Source organism: Pelophylax lessonae, assembly GCF_965119305.1.
Source record: "Pelophylax lessonae genome assembly, chromosome: 1".
NCBI classification, from domain to species: domain Eukaryota; kingdom Metazoa; phylum Chordata; class Amphibia; order Anura; family Ranidae; genus Pelophylax; species Pelophylax lessonae.
The window spans coordinates 176,928,054-176,948,963 of NC_138768.1; the positions used below are offsets into that span (position 1 = coordinate 176,928,054).

The 20,910-nt window shown below is 46.6% G+C and overlaps 1 protein-coding gene across 1 annotated transcript in view; it reads left to right on the forward strand.

Annotated features, from left to right (window-relative positions):
• The window catches only part of MAN2A1 (mannosidase alpha class 2A member 1), a 370,906-nt gene that overhangs the window by 190,224 nt on the left and 159,772 nt on the right, over nt 1-20,910 (forward strand). The window contains exon 9 of the mRNA XM_082259950.1: nt 18,075-18,277. Within this exon, the coding sequence (XP_082116076.1) occupies nt 18,075-18,277 (203 nt within the window). The remainder of the gene's footprint in view (nt 1-18,074; nt 18,278-20,910) is intronic.

Consider the following 20,910-nt stretch of genomic DNA (forward strand, 5'->3'; position numbering starts at 1 on the left):
ATCACAGGATTCACATGCAACCTGTTAAAGGGTTAATACAAAGATCAGGGGAGACGAGAGAAAGGAAAGGGAGTTTCAATTTTTATGCCTGGTCTGCTGAAATGGGTGGCACTGATGTATAAATTATGTGATGATTGGGAACAGTTGTGTGTTTTTTTTTTTTTTTTTTAAGGGAAACTAGAGGCTATAGGAAGTAGATTATACAGTGCCTTGCGAAAGTATTCGGCCCCCTTGAACTTTGTGACCTTTTGCCACATTTCAGGCTTCAAACATAAAGATATAAAACTGTAATTTTTTGTGAAGAATCAACAACAAGTGGGACACAATCATGAAGTGGAACGAAATTTATTGGATATTTCAAACTTTTTTAACAAATAAAAAACTGAAAAATTGGGCGTGCAAAATTATTCAGCCCATTTACTTTCAGTGCAGCAAACTCTCTCCAGAAGTTCAGTGAGGATCTCTGAATGATCCAATGTTGACCTAAATGACTAATGATGATAAATAGAATCCAAAGATGAAACCAAAATCAAACTTTTTGGCAACAATGCAAAACGTCATATTTGGCGTAAAAGCAACATAGCTCCTCACCCTGAACACACCATCCCCACTGTCAAACATGGTGGCAGCATCATGATTTGGGCCTGCTTTTCTTCAGCAGGGACAGGTAAGATGGTTAAAATTGATGGGAAGATGGAGCCAAATACAGGACCATTCTGGAAGAATACCTGATGGAGTCTTCAAAAGACCTAAGACTGGGACGGAGATTTGTCTTCCAACAAGACAATGATCCAAAACATAAAGCAAAATCTACAATGGAATGGTTCACAAATAAACATATCCAGGTGTTAGAATGGCCAAGTCAAAGTCCAGACCTGAATCCAATCGAGAATCTGTGGAAAGAACTGAAAACTGCTGTTCACAAACGCTCTCCATCCAACCTCACTGAGCTCGAGCTGTTTTGCAAGGAGAAATTGGCAAAAATTTCAGTCTCTCGATGTGAAAAACTGATAGAGACATACCCGAGTGACTTACAGCTGTAATCGCAGCAAAAGGTGGCGCTACAAAGTATTAACTTAAGGGGGCTGAATAACTTAATTTTCAGTTTTTTATTTGTTGAAAGTTTGAAATATCCAATAAATTTCGTTCCACTTCATGATTGTGTCCCACTTGTTGATTCTTCACAAAAAATTACAGTTTTATATCTTTATGTTTGAAGCCTGAAATGTGGCAAAAGTTCGAAAAGTTCAAGGGGGCCGAATACTTAAGCAAAGGCCCTGTATATTTTACCACAATAGCTTTCAAATCGTCCAAGCAATAATGTTGGTCACAAATGTGATAAACCACCATCAAAGCTCTTCTAGACTGAACTCACTTCTCTGTTTCGAGGTGGATTCATTAGCTCATTTTTCGTTGGCCTATATTATCAAGGTAAAGGTTTCGTTTTCTGGTGAAAGCCAATTTCACCAGGAGTGTCAGTGCATTCTGGGCTTTTTTGAGATTTGTTAGGCTGCTAGCTGGTCTTTTGTTCACAAGTGTACGAAGTTTTTCCAGGTAGGTGGTCACACCTCTGCAAATGGCAGTTATCAGCGGTAGCTCAATAGTTGGGTTCTCCCTTATTTTGTGTTTTGAGTTTTGGGTATGCTGGCCTTGTTGTGTTCCCCCTCCCCTTGTGTTATCTGTTTTTGATATCTGAAGTGAGGAAGAATGTAAACTCTTCACGTTTCCTAAAAAACTGAGGTTAGCAGAGCTAGGAGGGGTCTTGACTGGGCTGGGATTCATGCTTTTGTTTTTTTCTTTTTTTTGCCAGTGCTCATTCAACTGAAGGAGGCAGCATAACCTAAGTAGGTCATGAGTATTCACACCTCGGTTTTGTGATGTATTCCAAGAAAAGAATGTTAGAGAACAAAACTACATTTCTCTGTCGCTCATTGACAGACGTAGTCCTCGTTGATTAATAACAACTCGGGTTATACTGCCCTCTACAGGAGTAGGACTAGACAGGAAAGAAAACATTCTGGCCACACCTTAGGGGCAGTCCCAGAGGGTATATCCTCTCTCTCTCTGCTACAGCAAATCAGTTTTTTTCTGTCTAGTTAGGAGTAAGGACCTAGATGCCTTGCTAGGATCTTCGGTCCTGGCAGGATTTTTTGCTTAGAAAGATTTTTTTTTAGACAGCTTTTTTCTCCAGTTTCCTGGAGATCTTCAAGCAAGCAAGCTGTAACTGGGCGACGGGCTGGATGTTGAAATCCAGTGGTCACCCCAGTTCAACCTACGAGTGCGTGCAGGCCATAGCTCCGCGCTGGGTCGGCCGCGACATAGTCCCACTGGACGGGGACTGACCCTGCGAGTTAAACGTCTCGCCTGAACTCCAATGACCAACGGAGTCACGGCGTCCGTATTGGTCGACAGCCCCCCCACCCCGGTGGAGAGGGGTTCTGTCAGGAGTTGGCGCCCGCCTGGTTCCGGTATGGTGAGTAGAATGTTCCCCCTCCCCCCCTGTCGGGTTTGTGGTGGACGCGGGCCCCTCTCTGGAATGGTAGGATGGGTCTCCCCTCTATCCTATAACAGGTCACAGATCCCCCAATTTGAGTGTGATTTTTTGTGAACGGAAACCAGGAGGCTTGTTTTGGGAGCTGACTATCTAAGGTCATTGTAAACTGTAAGGGTGACTGAAGTCAGTGGCAGTACTATAAGGGGCATTACTATTGAAGTAAAAGGTATCCTACCTGTCAGAGGTGTACACAGGCCGATGCCTATGCCTGAGTCACTGCAGTCCAGATCGCCATTCCTCCAGCAAACGGTCACTTCCAGAAGGACAGAGGGCTGACTCCCGACGGCCCACGGACCGAGACATCCCGCAGGCCGCTGCTAGCCGCCGCTATCCTTCACAGGCCGCCGCCATTGTCTTGTAGATCGCTCGAGGCCGCCATATTGGCGTAGCCTCGTGTCTCCAGCATGGGGGCGGACATGTTTGAGGTGACCAAACACCTCGAGGAGCTATGGGGAGGCGACGGAAGGCGTGTAAAGGGGCGGAGCAGCCTCCTTTTACCCGGCGTAGCCTCGTGTCTCCAGCATGGGGGCGGCCATGTTTTAGGTGACCAAACGCCTCGAGGAGCTAGGGGGAGGCGCCGGAAGGCGTGCAAAGGGGCAGAGCCGCCTCCTTTTACCCGGGAAAGCCAGCCAAAGACTTCCTGTCTGTAATAGACAGTGCTGGAACAGGTTGTATTGAAACTTCTGAGCATCAAGTGGTGAGCCTTGGGGTCTCTCTCTCTCTCTCTCTCTCTCTCTCTCTGTAGGGGTCCCTAAGCAGGTAACACTGAGGGGCGCTGTGGTGCTGGGGGTCTAAAGAAAAAAAAAAGTTTTATTTTTTTGGCAAAATTATTTTTTTCCGGCAAGTGTCTGGAATAATCATGGACCCTGCCACACAGGTACCCCCACCTGATCCCCTCGAGGTGGCCGCAGGACCCTCCAGTTCACAGAGTATTGATGCATTCACAGCAGTTTTGGAGTCTTTGGTGTCTCGGGTGGAGATGGCCTGTCGGGGACGGGGGTCAAGAAAGCGACCCCCGCCTACCCCTATTTCATCTGATGCTTCAGATTCTGAGATGGTCATTGCAGCTGCAGGTCCCTCTGCAGGGGCTGTTGTCTCAGGTAAAGTTCCCTCAGACAGTGAGGAGGACGTTCCTGCCTCCGCCATAGCACAAGAAGAAGCATTGGTGGACGCACTAGTTGTGTCGGTCCGGGAAACCTTAAGACCTGAGGTTTTCCCGGCAGAGGCAACCGAGATGGAAATTCCCTTTGGTACTAGTAAACCTACCAAGACGGCGAAGGTTTTTCCCTTACCCAAATGTTTTGGTAATAAAATTAAAGAGGAATGGGATCATTCAAAACGTACCTTTACTGTTTCCAAGCGCATTGCTAGACGCTATCCGTTTGAGGAATCCCTCATTAAGAAATGGACGGTACCACCAGTGGTGGATCTACCTATTTCCAGATTGAATAAAGCCACTGTTATCCCGTTGGAGGACGCTCCGTCCTTTAAGGATCCAGTGGATCGGAAGATGGAAGCGGAGTCCCGCACTATTTTTTCCCTGATAGGGTCAGCCTTTAGACCAGTGATTGTCATTGGTTTAGTTTCACAGACATTAACGGAATGGGCAAGATTGGTACGCCATGACCTAAAGGGGAAAGGTATCCCCCAGGCAGCATCTGATTTGGTGGAACAAATTATACAAGGACTGCAGTTCGTCTGTGACGCAGCCCTGGATGCCACCCCCTTGTTAGGGCATGCATCGATGTCAGCGGTAATCCTCAGACGTGTGCTGTGGTTAAAATGCTGGTCGGCGGATCTAGGTTCCAAAAAAGCCTTGGCGAATCTCCCCTTTCAGGGGAATCGCCTATTTGGGGCCACCCTAGATGAGATCATTAAGGATGTCACTGGGGGCAAGAGCACTTTTTTGCCGCAGGCTGCTAAAGCTAAAGGACCTCGTAACAAGCGTGGACCTTTCTTTGCCGCTCATAAAGGGTTTGTTCGCTCCGCTGGGGCAAGCGGGAAAGGCAAAGCCCCTCTAGGAGGGTTTGGCTGAGTCGGGCAAACAAAAGGCCGACTCAGCCAAACCTGAAGGTAAGGCTAATACAGCCTGAAGGTGCGCCCCCACCCGGCTTGAGGGTGGGGGGACGTCTTCACCGGCATTCAGAGCTAGAGCCTTCCTGAATCTCGGACTAAGGGGTTCAGGAGATCATACGATCAGGACACAAGATCGAGTATCGATCACTGCTACCGGTGCGATTCTTCCCTTCCAACATTTAGGTGCTACAGGGAGCGGTAGTTCCCGTTCCCTGAACAGATCATTTTCTTTACCTTTTCCAAAGATTAGTCAGTTCCCTACAGGAATCTGATCCGGTTGAGCAAACAGACCAAGGAGCCTCTAGTCTGGTGACTTCGGTCTCTAATGCTCAACCAGGAGAAATCATCACTCCTGATAAGAATCAAGTTTCTGATAAATGTGTGGGAACAGAGAGCGATCAGACTTTGTCGGACTGCCTGGACCAAGCAGCTCTAGGGCAGCCTGGTTCGGAACCAGTCAGACAATATCAGGGTGATGACTTAGGTCGATCACCAAGGATTTCACCATCTGTGTCTTCATCAGAGCATCCCGGAGGTGGATCTGTTGGCATATCGGCTCAACAGGAAGGCGCAGAGGTTGGTAACGCGTGCCCGCGATCCTCTAGCGGACGCGCTGAACGGCCTAGAAAGGCAGTATCGGCTACTATAAGTCTTCCCCCCTCTCAAGTTGCTGCTGAGATTTCTCCGCAGGATAGAGATGGAGGGAACTCCAGTTATCCTGGAAATTCTAGGCTAGCCTAGTCAGGCCGACTTGGACATACTAGTCGCGAACGCTCCTTGGAGACCTCCTCTCAGGGAGGATCTACGGTCTCAAGGACCGATCTTCCATCGTGCTTTACAGTCGCTGGTTTTAATGGCCTGGCCATTGAGACCCAGGTACTGAAGGACAGAGGGCTGCCAGCTTCAGTTATTCCTACTCTAATTAAAGCAAGGAAAGCGACTTCCAGCAAAGTCTATTATCGCACATGGAAGACTTATATTGCGTGGTGTGAATCTTTGGGATTTCCCCCACGTACCTATTCGGTGACCCGAATCTTGGCTTTTCTGCAAAAGGGGGTTGAGCAGAAACTATCCTTGAGCACCATCAAGGGTCAGGTTTCAGCATTAGCAATCTTCTTTCAGAAGCCTTTGGCTACTCATTCCTTGGTGCGGAATTTCATCCAGGGGGTGCGGCACTTGGCTCCGCCAGTCCTCGCGCCCTTACCACCCTGGAATCTTAATTTGGTTTTGTCGGTTCTGCAGAAACCTCCCTTTGAAAATATCAGGGAGATTCCCTTGCTTACATTATCCCAGAAGGTGGCCTTCTTGGTGGCTATCACTTCTGCACGCAGGGTGTCAGAACTGGCTGCATTATCATGCCATTCCCCATATCTAGTGGTTCATAGGGATAAGGTAGTTCTTCATCCGAAGCCATCCTTTCTTCCTAAGGTGGTTTCAGAATTTCATCTGAATGAAGATATTGTGCTACCTTCCGTGTGTCCTCAGCCCAATCATCCTCTGAAATATGCGTTGCATTCCTTGGATGTGGTTCGGGCAATCGGGGTATACCTGAAGGCTACGGAAACGTTCCGTAAGACGGATTCACTTTTTGTGATCACGGATGGCCCCAGAAAAGGGTTGCCTGCATCTGCCGCAACTATCTCCAAATGGATCAGACAGACGGTGGTACAGGCTTATTCTATTAAGGGTCGGAATCCTCCGTTCCCTGTTAAGGCGCACTCCACTCGAGCGCTCAGTACTTCCTGGGCCTACCGCCATCAGGCGTCAGTGGTCCAGGTGTGCAAGGCGGCTACCTGGTCGTCGGTTCATACCTTTACAAAATTTTATATAGTTGATGTGATTGCATCGGCGGATGCCTCATTTGGCCGCAAGGTTTTGCAGGCCGCAATTTGAGGAGACCGGTGGTCTACCTCGAGGGTTTTTTTCCGTTGGAATTTCAGTTGAGTCTCATCGTGTGATTGATGAGCCTTTAAAACTTCTAGTTGGCACCGGTTGGGCCTTCTAGATTGGATTTTGATTTCCATTTTCCCACCCCTCATTTGTGGTACTGCTTTGGGACGTCCCGAGTTGTTATTAATCAACGAGGACTACGTCTGTCAATGAGCGACAGAGAAAAATGGATTTTTGTAAAATCTTACCGTAAAATCCTTTTCTCTTAAGCTCATTGACAGACGTAGTACCCGCCCCTCTGTTTTTGAGTTGGGTTGGGTTAAATTCTCTAAACACTGCTTTGTGACATAACTGATTTGCTGTAGCAGAGAGAGAGAGGATATACCCTCTGGGACTGCCCCTAAGGTGTGGCCAGAATGTTTTCTTTCCGGTCTAGTCCTACTCCTGTAGAGGGCAGTATAACCCGAGTTGTTATTAATCAACGAGGACTACATCTGTCAATGAGCTTAAGAGAAAAGGATTTTACGGTAAGATTTTACAAAAATCCATTTTTTTCTTTATAGTACATCACGGGACACACAGCAGGTAATAATGACTATCTGGGTTATATGGTACTTTTTGGTGAATGGACACTAGCAGCTAATAGACAGGAAGTTCCTCCCATACAGGAAGAACCTCAGTTTTTTGCCAGTGTCTTGAAGGTGGTGGTCATGGCTGTTAAAGCTCTTCAATCCTAAGAATGATGTCCAAGCTTAGGGGCGCTCTGATCGGATCCATTCAAATGGCTAAGCACTAAAAGGATGGTACCCAAGCCTCGGCTAAGAAGACCCGAGGTTTTGCCTGTAATGTGACCCATCTGGGTGCTGGACCCTGATAAATGGAACCCTGGTTATCTATTATCCCAAGGAGTTTGCCGGCAGGGTGTTCTACAGGTCCAAGGGTGTGGACCCCCTCTAAAATAAGGGGTCCCGGTCCTTGAACGTCCAATGACTAACAAAGCCCGCCATGATCGGTGAAGTTTGGGACCTCTAAGGATCTTGCGGCTGGACTGGTACGTTTTTCCCTCTTTTAAAAAAAAAAAGAGATCTGTTGTTCTGGTCTTTCTCCCAGTGGCCGCTGGGGGCAGTGGTACTGTTCATGCCCTGTGTACTTCTCAGGAGTATTGGAATGCAGTGTCTCCTCCAGTCACTAGAGGGCGCAGGTTTGCTCAGTATTGCCTGTATAGACTGAAAGTGGGACAGCCATTTTTGGTGGACCATGTGGACTGAAGGAGCAGCAAGACATCTGAGACATGTCTTTAGCCCATAGCTACATTTCCATGGGAGAGCTAGGTGACCAGTCAAGGCATAAAGGTATATTTGTATACTTACTGCTTAATCCGGGGGGCTTGCACAACTGTCTGTCGATACACCCCTGTACGGGTATCAGTGCACTTTACAAGGTTTTAGGCTCCAGTGCATTTGGTCTGCAGAAACATATTTTTAGGTGGTTTTAAAGCAACATTAAGGCTGTATTAGAGCCTATATGCTTAACGTATCCTGAAAAATCAGTTGGGGCCAAGTGCAGTTGAGCTGGTGCAGCATAGTAAACATGTTACATGCCTGCTTACTTGCATAAAACACATGCCTGCTTTCTTGCATAAAACACATGCCTGCTTTCGTGCATAAAACACATGCCTGATTTCTTGCATAAAACACATGCCTGCATACTTGCATAAAGCACATGCCTGCATACTTGCATAAAGCACATGCCTGCATACTTGCATAAAGCACATGCCTACTTGCTTGCATAGGCACGTGTTTGTATAGACACATGCTTGCACGAACTCGTATTGCATAAATGCATGGACACGTGTTTGCATAAGTGCATGGTTGCATAGACGCTTGTATAAATGCATGTTTGCTAATTGCGTGGATGCATGTTGCCTGGATGCAGGTTTGCGGGAACACCTGTTTGCATAAACACATATTTGCATAAAACGCATGCTTACATAAATGCATGCTTCCATAAACGCATATTGCATAAAAGCATAAGCATATATGCTTATTTGCCTTGAACTGCATGCATATATGCTTAATTGCCTTGATCCTTGGAGATCTAGGAGATAAAAAGTTGGAATCCTTACTTAAAGCTTCCTTTGCCCTCACTGGCTCTGCTGTTCAACCAGTTATAGCGGCTATAGGTGTTTGCCAATCCTTAAAGGATCGCTTTAAAAGGGTGACTAGAAGTCTGCCTATTCAGGGGGAATCTTCTGAAGATTTGCCGGAGTTTCCTCGTGCCTTGTGTTTTGCGGTAGTTGCCCTTAAGGATTCTATCCAACAGATTTCCGGAGTTGTTCATATGCCCAGAGTACTATGGCTTAAGAATTGGTCAGCAGAATTACCTTGTAAGAAACTGACAGCTTTTCCTTTCCATGGGGAACATCTCTTTGGTGAGGATCTCGATAAATACATCCAGAAATTTTTAGGTGGAAAAAGCACATTTTTGCCGGTAAAAGGAGGATGAAACATCCATCTTTTAAAGCTCCAAGTGTTACGGTACCTCCTAACACGCCAGCTTCTAGGCAGTTCGACAGCCTCAGCCGTCAGGGGTTAGAAGACCTCAAAATCAAGGTTAGAAAAACCCTGGGTCCAAAGGCCATTAGATTAGGTTCCAAATCCGCCTTATGAAGGGGCACCCCCATTAGTTTGGGTGGAGGGGAAGGCTCCTACAATTCTCAAACTTGGGTAGGGGTGGTGAAGGACAGGTGGGTCTTGTCCACAGTGGCACAGGGCTACATGATAGAGTTCAGAGAGTTTGCTCCTTCTTGGTTTCTGGGTTCAAATGTCCATGTTTGCCCAATAAAAAGGAAGTCCTTGTTCCAGGCCCTGGAACATTTGTGGGTACAGGGCGCGATTGTGGAAGTTTCAACTAGCAAAAGGTTCATGGGTTTTTATTCAAATCACTTTACAGTGCCAAAACCAAATGGCGTGGTAAGACCCATTCTAGATCTCAAAGTTCTCAACCAGTATCTGACAATTCGGTCTTTTCAAATGGAATCAATCCGCTCTGTGGTAGCCTCTCTAGGAAGAGGAGATTTTCTGGCTTCCATAGATATCAAGAATGCATACCTCCATGGAACAAGTTTTTCAGGCTCCCTCAGGGGTTCTGTGGTTTGCAGTAGGACAGTGCAATTTCCAGTTTGTTGATCTACCGTTTAGGTTTAGGGCTAAAACAAGACTTGTCCGTAACGGTCCAGTGCCTAGAGGATTTGGGCTGGATTATCAATCTAGAGAAATCTACCTTAAAGCCTGTTCCAGTCTTGGAATATTTGGGTCTGGTTCTCGACAGTTCAGGCAAAAGTTTTTTTTTTTTTTTTTGCCTTCAAAAAAGGTTGTAGCCCTAAGAAGAGAAGTCTGGTTTGGTTCGTAGGGAGGAAAAAGTTTCCCTCCATACGGCTGTGCATGATAATATTGGGCAAAATGGTGGCCTCTTTTGAGACAGTCCCTTATGCGCAATTCCACTCCAGACTGTTTCAGAACAGTATTCTCTCTGCTTGGAACAAAAAGGTCCAAGCGTTTTTATTCCCCTATGTCTCTACCTTCAGGGGTCAGGCATGATCTGTCTTGGTGGATTGTTCTCATCAACCTAAGCAAAGCAAAATCTTTTTTGCCAGTAACCTAGAAGGTTGTAACCAAGGACATCAGCCTGATCGGCTTTGTGTTGGGTAGAGAGACTCTTGCCCATCCACATCTTGAAAATCAGGACAGCCCGTTTGGCACTGTGTCATTGGACAACCAGGTTGCAGGGGTGTCCTGTCAGGATTCAGTCCAACAATGCGACCCTATTGGCTTATATCAACCATCAGTGGGGCACCAGGAGCCAATTGGTTCAGAAAGAGATGAACCACATATTGACATGGGCAGAGAGGTATGTTCCATGTTTGTCAGCAGTATCCCTGGTGTGTGTACAGTTGGCGTGCAGACTTTCCAAGTCGCCAGCAATTGTGTCCAGGGAAGTGGTCCTTGCATCTCAAGGTGTTTCAGCTGATCTGTCAGCATTGGGGTACCCCCGATGTAGATCTAGTGGCATCCAGGTTCAACAACAAGCTGGACAATTTTATGTCCAGAACCATGGATCCGATCACAATCGGAACAGATGCCTTAGTGACCCCTTGGTCACAATTCAGCCTGATGTATGCATTTCCTCCCATCCAACTTCTGCCACGGTTGTTGAGCAGAATTCAGATGGAAGGGAAGCCGGTGATCCTGGTGGCTCCTGCGTGGCCCAGGAGGCCTTGGGTCGCAGAGGTTGTGAGTTTAGCTGTGGGGGAGCCATGGTTGCTTCCATGTCGTCCAGATCTGCTCTCCCAAGTTCCCACATTCCATCCTGCTTTATGGTGGCTGAATTTGACGGCCTGGCTATTTAAACCAGAATCTTGAAGGATTGGGGGATCTTGGGCTCAGTTTTGGCTACATTGATTAATGCCAGAAAACCCGTCTCTAAAAGAATCTATTATAGAGTTTAAAAATCCTATATCTCTTGGAGTGAATCCAAGAAATGGCATCTTTGTAAGGATGTCATTGTTAGAATTCTTGTTTTCTTCAGGTAGCGGTGCTCTTAAAATTGGCATTAGGGACCATTAAAAGTCAAGTCTCAGCCTTGTCGTCTTTTTTCCAGAGACCTTTAGCGACGCACTCTTTGGTGCGGACATTTTATGCAAGGTGTGATTTTCATGGTTCTGCCAATTATGCCACCCCTGTGTCCTTGGGAGCTGAATCTTGTACTCTTGGCACTGCAGAGGCAGCCCTTGGAACCTATTGGGCAGATTCCCCTTGGTATTATTGGTAAGGAAATTGATCTTTTTTGGTTGCTTTTAGGGATGCACCGATCTGACTTTTTTTGACCCCATACCGATATCTGGTGTTGTGAAATCGCCGATACCGGAACCGATCCGGAGCTACACACAAAGCAAGCGGCTGCAGTACAGAGCAAAGCCGCTGCTTCGTGTACGGCTCCTCCATTTACAGGCGGAGTGCATTTGATATCACTCCGCCTGTGAGCCGGGACTATACAGGAAGTAGCGGCTCCCATCCCATACTACAGTGCATCTGCAATCTGTAATACCAATGATTTTTTTGTGTTGCCAGATGGGCCTAGAAAAGGCCAAGCGGCAACTACTTCCACTATCTCTTGGTGGATTTGTGAAGTAATTGTTCAAGCTTATGGCTTAAAGTGTAAGGTTCTGCTTTTTAAGTTAAAAGTGCATTCTACCAAGAGGGTGAGTGCTTCTTGGGCAGTGTATCATCAAGTATCTATGGCTCAGATTTGCAAAGCTGCTACTTGGTCTTCAATTCTTAACATTCACAAGGTTTTATCAAATAGATTTTAGAACCCGAGAAGAGGCTCAGTTTGGTATCAGCGTGTTGCAAGCAGCACTATAAGTTCCTATTGTTGTTTGCCCAGGGGCAGTTATGGGATTTTGTCCCCTCCCCTCAAGGGCATTGCTTTAGGACATTCCAGATGGTCATTATTACCTGCTCTGTGTCCCATGATGTTTGATAAGGAAAAAGGGACTTTTCTTACAGCTTGCCTGTAAAATGTTTTTCTTGGAGTACATCACGGGACACAGATATCCCTCCCCTCTTTTTCTGGAATCTTTATTGCTTGCTTAAAAAACTGAGGTTCTTCCTGCATGGGAGGAGGAGTTATATAGGAGGAAGTTCTATTGGTTGTTAGTGCCCATTCACCTAAAGGTAGCGTATTACCCTGTTCCCACAACCCTGTTCCCTGGTCTCGTCTCTCTATTGGTGTTAATGGAAGTCAGTTAACTGGCAGAAGTCAGGATCAGACTTCACTAGGCTCAAATCTTCTGCAGAATCGTTCTTCTGTCTGCTCTGCCAGGATTGCCCTCTCCATACGAGACATCAATTCCAGTGTCCAATTCAGTGCACAGCTCCAAATGTACAGACAAAAATGATATGACAGATCTGGTTTAAACTGTTTAAAAGTTGGAGGACCGATTACCATTTTTTATTGCCTATGCATGGCTGATCGGTTGTTTGCCTGATCTGACCACCTATAACTTATGGCACTTTTACACTGCAAGTACCGGCTCGGCTCTACTTGGCCCTGCTTGGCTTTCCACTGCATGGTACCACATTGGTACGGTGTTGGAACGGTTCGGTACGGTTTGGTATGGTTTGCTTTTCCACTAAAGTAGTAAAGTAAGTGGGTGGGATAACAACGATTCTCTGACCAATCAGTGGCTAGTAGTGACTGCATGCAAAGGAATGTGGGATATGGTACCGGTATGGTACCTCTTGGAACCACAATCGAGGTGGTACTGTTTTAGAGAGCCTTACCGTTCGGTTCCATGTAGTGGAAAAGCGCCGCCGTACTGTACCGTTACCGAACCGTTCCTACACCATACCATATGGTTCCATGCAGTGGAAAAGCCCCATTAGTGGCCCACTTAATTTGTTGGAGGACAGATGACCAGTTGTATTGCCTATGGATGGATGCTTTGCCTGATTTGACCACCTATAACAAAGTGGTCCACTCAGTTTGGTAAGGAGATTACCTTATCACATTGTAGGCATAGACTGATATGGTTTTTTTCAGGGCCGATACCGATATTTTGGTCACTAAGTATCGGTATCGGCGATATTGGCCAATACTTTAAAGTTTTGAAAAATAAAGACAATTTTTGACACAAATCTGGTACTGAACATTTTAATGTTTGTTAACATTTTGTTAACATTAAAGGGTCGTTCTTCACACCTTACCTGCATGAAAACTGATAGGAAAACCGCACAGCTTTCACTTGCAGGTACATCAGTTTCACATCATGTGATTGTGATGAATGATGCATAAACTGCTTCAGTAGTGCCCTCACTGGAATGATTTTAAATCACTACTGCAGTCAGTGCAAAACTTATAGAAAAAAAGCTAGACAGTGGATTGGAGTGGACTCTAGTACTACTACACTTTTCAATGCTCCCAGTTAGGTAGAACAATATTATAGTGCAGAAAACATAACATTTCAGCATGTTTCTGTTTTTTTTTTTTTTTTTTCATATATTGCTGCCACTTCATTAACACGCTCACTTGGTAAAGGAGAGGAAAAAGGAGCAGAGAGGTATCGTCTAGCATGAGAGGCAAGTCTTTTGTAGCATGTCTCATTTTCTTTCCACCACTGAAGAGGATCACCACTTCTTCTGTCAATTACTGGTTCCTTCAAATAGAGATGAAGGTAATCATCCAGGCTTATTATTGCAGATTTAGAAGAATCCTCCGCATGAGGCCCCAATAAAACACGGAACATGCCATTAATTCGATCACGATGAAGAAGATTCTCTTCTGTTCGTTGTCGTCTTTTTGGACATTTTTTCTTTTTTTTTTTTTTAGTCATCTTGCTGCTCTTCCAGATTATAAAAATGCTGTTCTGGACTTGACTTTTTGGCAGGAACCTGCTGTTGAAAATCTTCTGTCAGCCATTGTTTTGCCTTGGCCAATACATCATCAGAAGAGAAAGCATGGTCCTTGTATCCTTGTATCGAGGATCCAAAAGACTTGCCAGCATAACATTTTTATTCTCTTCATGCTTCTCAAAACATATATCAAAGCTCTTTGGCCTGATGGACCATCATTTAGAAGTTGGAAGATGTGTGCCATGCAACTGAGCTCTGACACTCAGCAAGCCTCATTCCTTTCCGCATGTTTGCTCCGCTGTCTTGAAGGAGCACAAGCATCACTCAGTCTTTGTTGATTCCCCAGTCTTCAAGCATGCCTAGAAACATTTCTCTACTGTACTCAGTGTGGGATCCTTATCCTTGCATCACATTTGTATTCAACACTAATTGACTTTTCGTCCATCTGCAGTCAATGAAGTGGCATGTAAGACTCATTAGTGACTGTTTGTCCTGACCAGCAGTCAGTCATGAATGAGAGTGAATTGCCAGCATTCTCTTGTTGCAGCATAGTCTTTCCTTTTGGTGAATCTTTCCCAGCATTTCGGTTCGATAATACTTCTCACTCTTCACTGTGTACCTTGGCTCAACTATGGACATCAACCGCTTAAATCCAGAGTCAGACACCATTGTAAATGGCTGGTTATCAGTGACCATCTCTGTGATTACTCTGTCCAGCAGTTGGGATCTTCCATTTGAATGTATCCACCTGTTTTTTTTTCCTGAAACATATCTTATTGTTGCCTGGGATAGTGGAGTATGTATTTCACATTGTGATTGTGATTCATTTTGTTTCTGTGCTGCATGATATAATTCAACATGATGAACTCTTAGATGGGCCCAAAGATTTGACGTATTTTTGTTTTTTGCAGTTACTGATCCCATGCTTACATTTGTTTGTGCATGTGTTGCACACGGCTGCTTTTCCTGGAGATGGTTGAGACGAGAAATAGTCCCAGATTACACTTTACTTTTTCTGTCTCTATTCATCTCCATTGCAATTTGAAAGAGACAATATACGGTTAAAAAATCTGCTTGCTGGCTGGCTGTCACCCTGTTGTGGATGGCTGGCTTGCTGGCACCCTGTTGTGGGGTGGGTGGGTGGCTGGCACCTTGCTGTGGCTGCTGGCTGGCTGTCACCCTTCTGTGGGTGGCTGGCTTGGTGTCACCCTGCTGTTTGTGGCTGGCTTTCTGGCACCTTGTTGGGGGTGGCTGGCTTGCTGGGCACCTTGTTGGGGGTGGCTGGCTTGCTGGCACCTTGTTGGGGGTGGCTGGCTTGCTGGCACCTTGTTGGGGGTGGCTGGCTTGCTGGCACCCTGTTTGGGGTGGCTGGCTTGCTGGCACCCTGTTTGGGGTGGCTGGCTTGCTGGCACCCTGCTGTGGGGTGGGTGGCTGACTGGCACCCTGCTGTGGGGTGGGTGGCTGACTGGCACCCTGCTGTGGGTGGCTGGCTTGGTGTCACCCTGCTGTTTGTGGCTGGCTTGCTGGCACCTTGTTGGGGGTGGCTGGCTTGCTGGCACCTTGTTGGGGGTGGCTGGCTTGCTGGCACCTTGTTGGGGGTGGCTGGCTTGCTGGCACCTTGTTTGGGGTGGCTGGCTTGCTGGCACCCTGTTTGGGGTGGCTGGCTTGCTGGCACCCTGTTTGGGGTGGCTGGCTTGCTGGCACCCTGTTTGGGGTGGCTGGCTTGCTGGCACCCTGCTGTGGGGTGGGTGGCTGACTGGCACCCTGCTGTGGGGTGGGTGGCTGACTGGCACCCTGCTGTGGGGTGGGTGGCTGACTGGCACCCTGCTGTGGGGTGGGTGGCTGACTGGCACCCTGCTGTGGGGTGGGTGGCTGACTGGCACCCTGCTGTGGCTGCTGGCTGGCACCCTGCTGTGGCTGCTGGCTGGCTGGCACCCTGTTGGGGGGTGGCAGGCTGGCTGGCACCCTGTTGGGGGTGGCTGGCTTGCAGGCACCCTGTTGGGGGTGGCTGGCTTGCAGGCACCCTGTTGGGGGTGGCTGGCTTGCAGGCACCCGGTTTCGGGTGGCTGGCTTGCTGGCACCCGGTTTCGGGTGGCTGGCTTGCTGGCACCCGGTTTCGGGTGGCTGGCTTGCTGGCACCCGGTTTCGGGTGGCTGGCTTGCTGGCACCCTGTTGTGGGGTGAGTGGGTGGCTGGCGGGCACACTGTTGTGGGTGGCTGGCTTGCTGGTGCTGGCACCCTGTTGTGTTGTGGGTGGCTGGCTTGCTGGCACCCTGTTGTGGTGTGGGTGGGTGTCTGGCTGGCTGTCACCCTATTGTGGGGGGCTGGCTGTCATCCTGTTGTGGGGGGCTGGCTTGCTGGCACCCTGTTGTGGGGGGCTGGCTTGCTGGCACCCTGTTGTGGGGGGCTGGCTTGCTGGCACCCTGTTGTGGGGGGCTGGCTTGCTGGCACCCTGTTGTGGGGGGCTGGCTTGCTAGCACCCTGTTGTGGGGGGCTGGCTTGCTAGCACCCTGTAGTGGGGGGCTGGCTTGCTAGCACCCTGTTGTGGGGGGCTATCTGGAGCCCTGTTGTGGGGGGCTATCTGGAGCCCTGTTGTGGGGGGCTATCTGGCGCCCTGTTGCGGGGTGGGTGGCTGGCTGGCACCCTGTTGTGGGGTGGCTGGCTGGCTGGCACCCTGTTGTGGGGTGGCTGGCTGGCTGGCACCCTGTTGTGGGGTGGCTGGCTGGCTGGCACCCTGTTGTGGGGTGGGTGGCTGGCTGGCAACCTGCTTTGCTTTGGCTGCTGGCTGGCACCCTGTTGTGGGGTGGGTGGGTGACTAGCTGCTGGCACCCTGTTGTGGGTCTATGATTGGCGGCTGGCGCCCTGCTGTGGCTGGCTGGCACAGGGGCTGTGGGTGGCTGAGGCCAGGGCCTGTGGGTGGCTACTGTGGGCGCCTGGGTAGGTGGCTGGATGGCTTATTGGCTTGCTTGCTGCTGGTCTGTGGCCGCTGTCTGAGGTGAGGGAGGTGGCCTAAGAAGGCAGAATGTGTGTAATAGGCCCAGCGCACTGAATCACGTCAAGCAACACACGCAATGTCACTTGTGCGCCGCGCACAATATCGGTAATATCGGCGCCGATGCAGATCTATCGGGAAAAGTGCATATTGGCCCTCTGATTATCGGCTTTGCCGAGTCGATCCCTATCACATAGGGAGTGAAGTTTCCTCCCTGGTTTTCCAGTCACCCTCTTCTACTATCCGTATGTGGTTCTCCTGAAAATGGTGGTGTCGTTTACCCTTTTCTCTCTTGGATTTGATCACTTATATAGACTCTACATGATTGGTGTATTAATCACATATACTATCATTTTAGCAATAAGCGTTTTTATCTGTAGTAACTAGCGCTGCACTATTTGTTATATGGGATGAACTTCCTGTCTATTGGTTGACAGTGTCCATTCACCTAAAGGTAGCGTATAACCAGATAGTCATTATTACCTGCTCTGTGTCCCGTGATGTACTCCAAGAAAAGGATTTTACAGGTAAGCTGTAAGAAAAATCCTACTTTGTGGCTTCTAAAGAATCCAGTGGATGTTCTAGTTTGCTTTAATTTGTGTAAAAAAAAATAAATAAATCAAGTGAACCTGAACATGGGATCACAAAACTAAAATAAGAATACTGCAAGCAAGTTGGTTCAACTCCATGAAAATCTTCAACTACTGACTTTCTAAAACTCAATAATTGCTTAGGGTAGAACCAACCTATATGCCTCATCTCATCCTGTAGCCACCACCCCCTGACCGCATCTGACCCTGGCAACTGGCTAATCAGTCTCTGGACACTGCAATGCATGGGAGTAGGCAGAATGTAACACCTGTACCTTTTCAAATAACCTGGAAGTAGCCCATAGGCAGTACCGAAAAGGAGCTGTGTATACCTGAAAGGGGTCTTACTAGCAGCTATCTTTTTGTTAGTTTAGTATCTTCGAAGATAATAGGTTAAAGAGATTTTATATCAATTTTAGTGAAAACCTGTGAATATAGCTTCGTTCTTTAGGCCTGCACTAATATACAAGTTTCACTTTAATCATTCTCTTAGTGATTGGTCTACAATTTACCATTACCTTTTACTTAATACTGATACTTTTTTTGATTTTCTTTTTGCAGGCACAGTTTGGTACACTGTCTGATTATTTTGAAGCTCTCCGGAAGGTTACCAGCATTGATGAATCCAAAGGCCCCTCATTTTTTCCAGTATTAAGTGGTGACTTCTTCGCTTATGCAGATAGAGATGATCATTACTGGAGTGGATACTTTACCTCCCGGCCTTTCTACAAACGTCTCGAAAGAGTCATGGAATCTCACCTAAGGCAAGTTGTTAGTGTGTGTGTGTTTTTTTTTTTTGTTAAGCCATCAATCAAAGCTTGATTACATTTTAAAAAGTATGCATATTTAACCACTTATGCCCCGGAAGATTTAACCCCCTTTCTGACCAGGGGGTATTTTGCGATTCGGCACTGCGTGACTTGAACGGACAATTGCGCGGTCGTGCGACGCTGTACCTAAACAAATTTGACATCCTTTTTTTCCCACAAACAGAGCTTTCTTTTGGTGGTATTTGATCACCTGTGCGATTTTTTTTTTTTTTTTTTTTTGATCATGCGCTATAAACAAAAGAGCGTCAATTTTGCAAAAATAACAATATTTTTCACATTTTTTTATATGAAATTCCCCAAAAAAAAATGTAAAAATCAAAATTTTTTAACATTTTCGGCCAATTTGTTTTATGCTACATATGTTTGGTAAAAAAAAAATCGCAAAAAGCGTATTTTGATTGGTTTACGCAAAAGTTATCGCGTTTACTAACAAAGGGAAAGATTTTTGTCTTTTTTTTTTTTTTTTGCGGTACTGCGACATTGCGGCGGACAGATCGGACCCTTAACTGACATTTTTGACACTTTTGGGGTTACCAGTGACATTTCTACAGTAATCAGTGCTATACATATACACTGTTACTGTAAAATTACACTGGCAGTGAAGGGGTTAACTTTATTTGAGAGGGAGGGGCTGTGTGTGTCCCTAGGGGCGTGATTCTAACTGTGATTGGCTGTGGCTTGAGCTGTAGGAACAATGATCAACGGTCCTACATAGTAGAACCGTATGATCATTGTTGCTACACAGGGGAGAATGACAGGCGGCTTGTTTACACTAGCCGCCTGCCTTTCTCCCTCTCCACCGACGATCGCCGAGTGAGCGGCGGACATCGGGTCCGCCGGTCACACGCGCGGGGGGTCCGTGACCGCGCGGGAGCATGCCTCCGGCGATGCGCGCTCGCTCCCCAGAGCCTCACAGGCTAGTGACGTATATATACGTCACTTTGCCTGTGAGGGGCTGACCGCCGCAGTATATGTACTTGCGGCGGTTGGCAAGTGGTTAATCAATTACAGGAGGTCGAATACCTTACTTCAGTGGCAGTTGGAGATAGGCCAGACCTAGGATCTCAGGTGCCAAACTTTAATAAACTGAGATCTCTGCAGTCATATTCCAGAATGGCACCAAAAGATAGGATTTACCCACCCCTTGTCCCTCTGCCTCTGCCTTTTACCCCCGTTTCTGTTCCTGCTCCTGCCTTTTTCCCTGTCTGTTCATAGTATTCTATGAAGTTCTTCTCTTCAAATCTACAAGTCAATGTAGACAATGCCTGTGTGAACTTAATTTTGTCTCCATCAGAATTCATTCTTCCCCCTCATGCAAAGAAATGGGAATGCAATGTGTAGTAGGTTGACGCAGCTTTGAAAGGTCAAATGCAGGTGCTAAATAACCCTAAAAGCATCTCAAACTGATGTTGAGTGTTCCTAACAACAAGTTGTATTTGCACATTGGCCCAAGACCAAAGCCTGTAGTCAGAGTCTTCTGTTTTGGATGCACAGCAGTTGATGCATCTACTATTTCCTGTTATTACAACACTTGTGGTTCCCAGCAAGATGAATCCTTCTTGGAAATCCCTTCTTCAAGCTCTATCACAGCTATGCACCCAGAAGAGAAATGTTGGAACCTCCATAGCTCTGCTATGACTACGTGGAGAGTTTCAGCAGCAAAATCACAATAATTTGCATAGCAATTGAAAATACTATCAGCGGTTTTTGAAGATGTTTGAGTTATCAGGTTTGGAGGTAATTATTAACCTCTGCACCTAAAATGTCTTCTGGCTGTCTTTCTGATTCAATTAATCACTTATATGAAATAAGTCGAACTTCTGCTTTACTCTGAATTTCCTCTTCTACATACTTGTTGTGGGTAGCTGACTTTTAGTACATTATTGCTGCCTGCTTTTTCAGGGAATGCTAGATGCTTGGCTGTGTCTTGGTTCAGCATATTAACGTCACATCATCAAAACAAGCATGCTGTAAATTTGTGACAGAAAAGGGCCCAAATTTACTTATCTCTATTCTTGTCTTGAGCCAGCAACTCCACAATAGTCGAAGCATAATATTCTCAATGAGAATTCAGTAATGGCAGGTTCCGTTAATCTCTCTCATGATGCTTTGAAGCTGCAGGGTCAGCATAACGGCCATATAATTTAAATGTAGTAGAAAGGCGGCCATAGCATCACCTGCATTTCTGTTATGACAGGTTTACTTTAAAGTTTGCACCAATTGTAACCATTTTTTATTTTTATTTTTTTTAGTAGCAAAGGCAGCTGGAAGCAGAAATGTCTTTATTTGTTTTTGTTTTTTTAATGCTTTGCTACATCCGAAGTCATTTCCAAATTTGTAACTCATGGTGTTTTCTGCCCTTTGCCACTCCTGTGCTAATTGCATAATATACAAGGTGTTTGCCATACACTAGAATACTGGAAACATTTTATTGCTGAGTTTTATGAAAGTAAATTTGAGAGACTGAAATATAGAAACTGTCATTGCTGAACAGAATGTAAAATACTATTTGGGGCCATCTTCCTGCTTTTGGCACGGATCTTGAAAATGCATGTAGGATGGGAGTT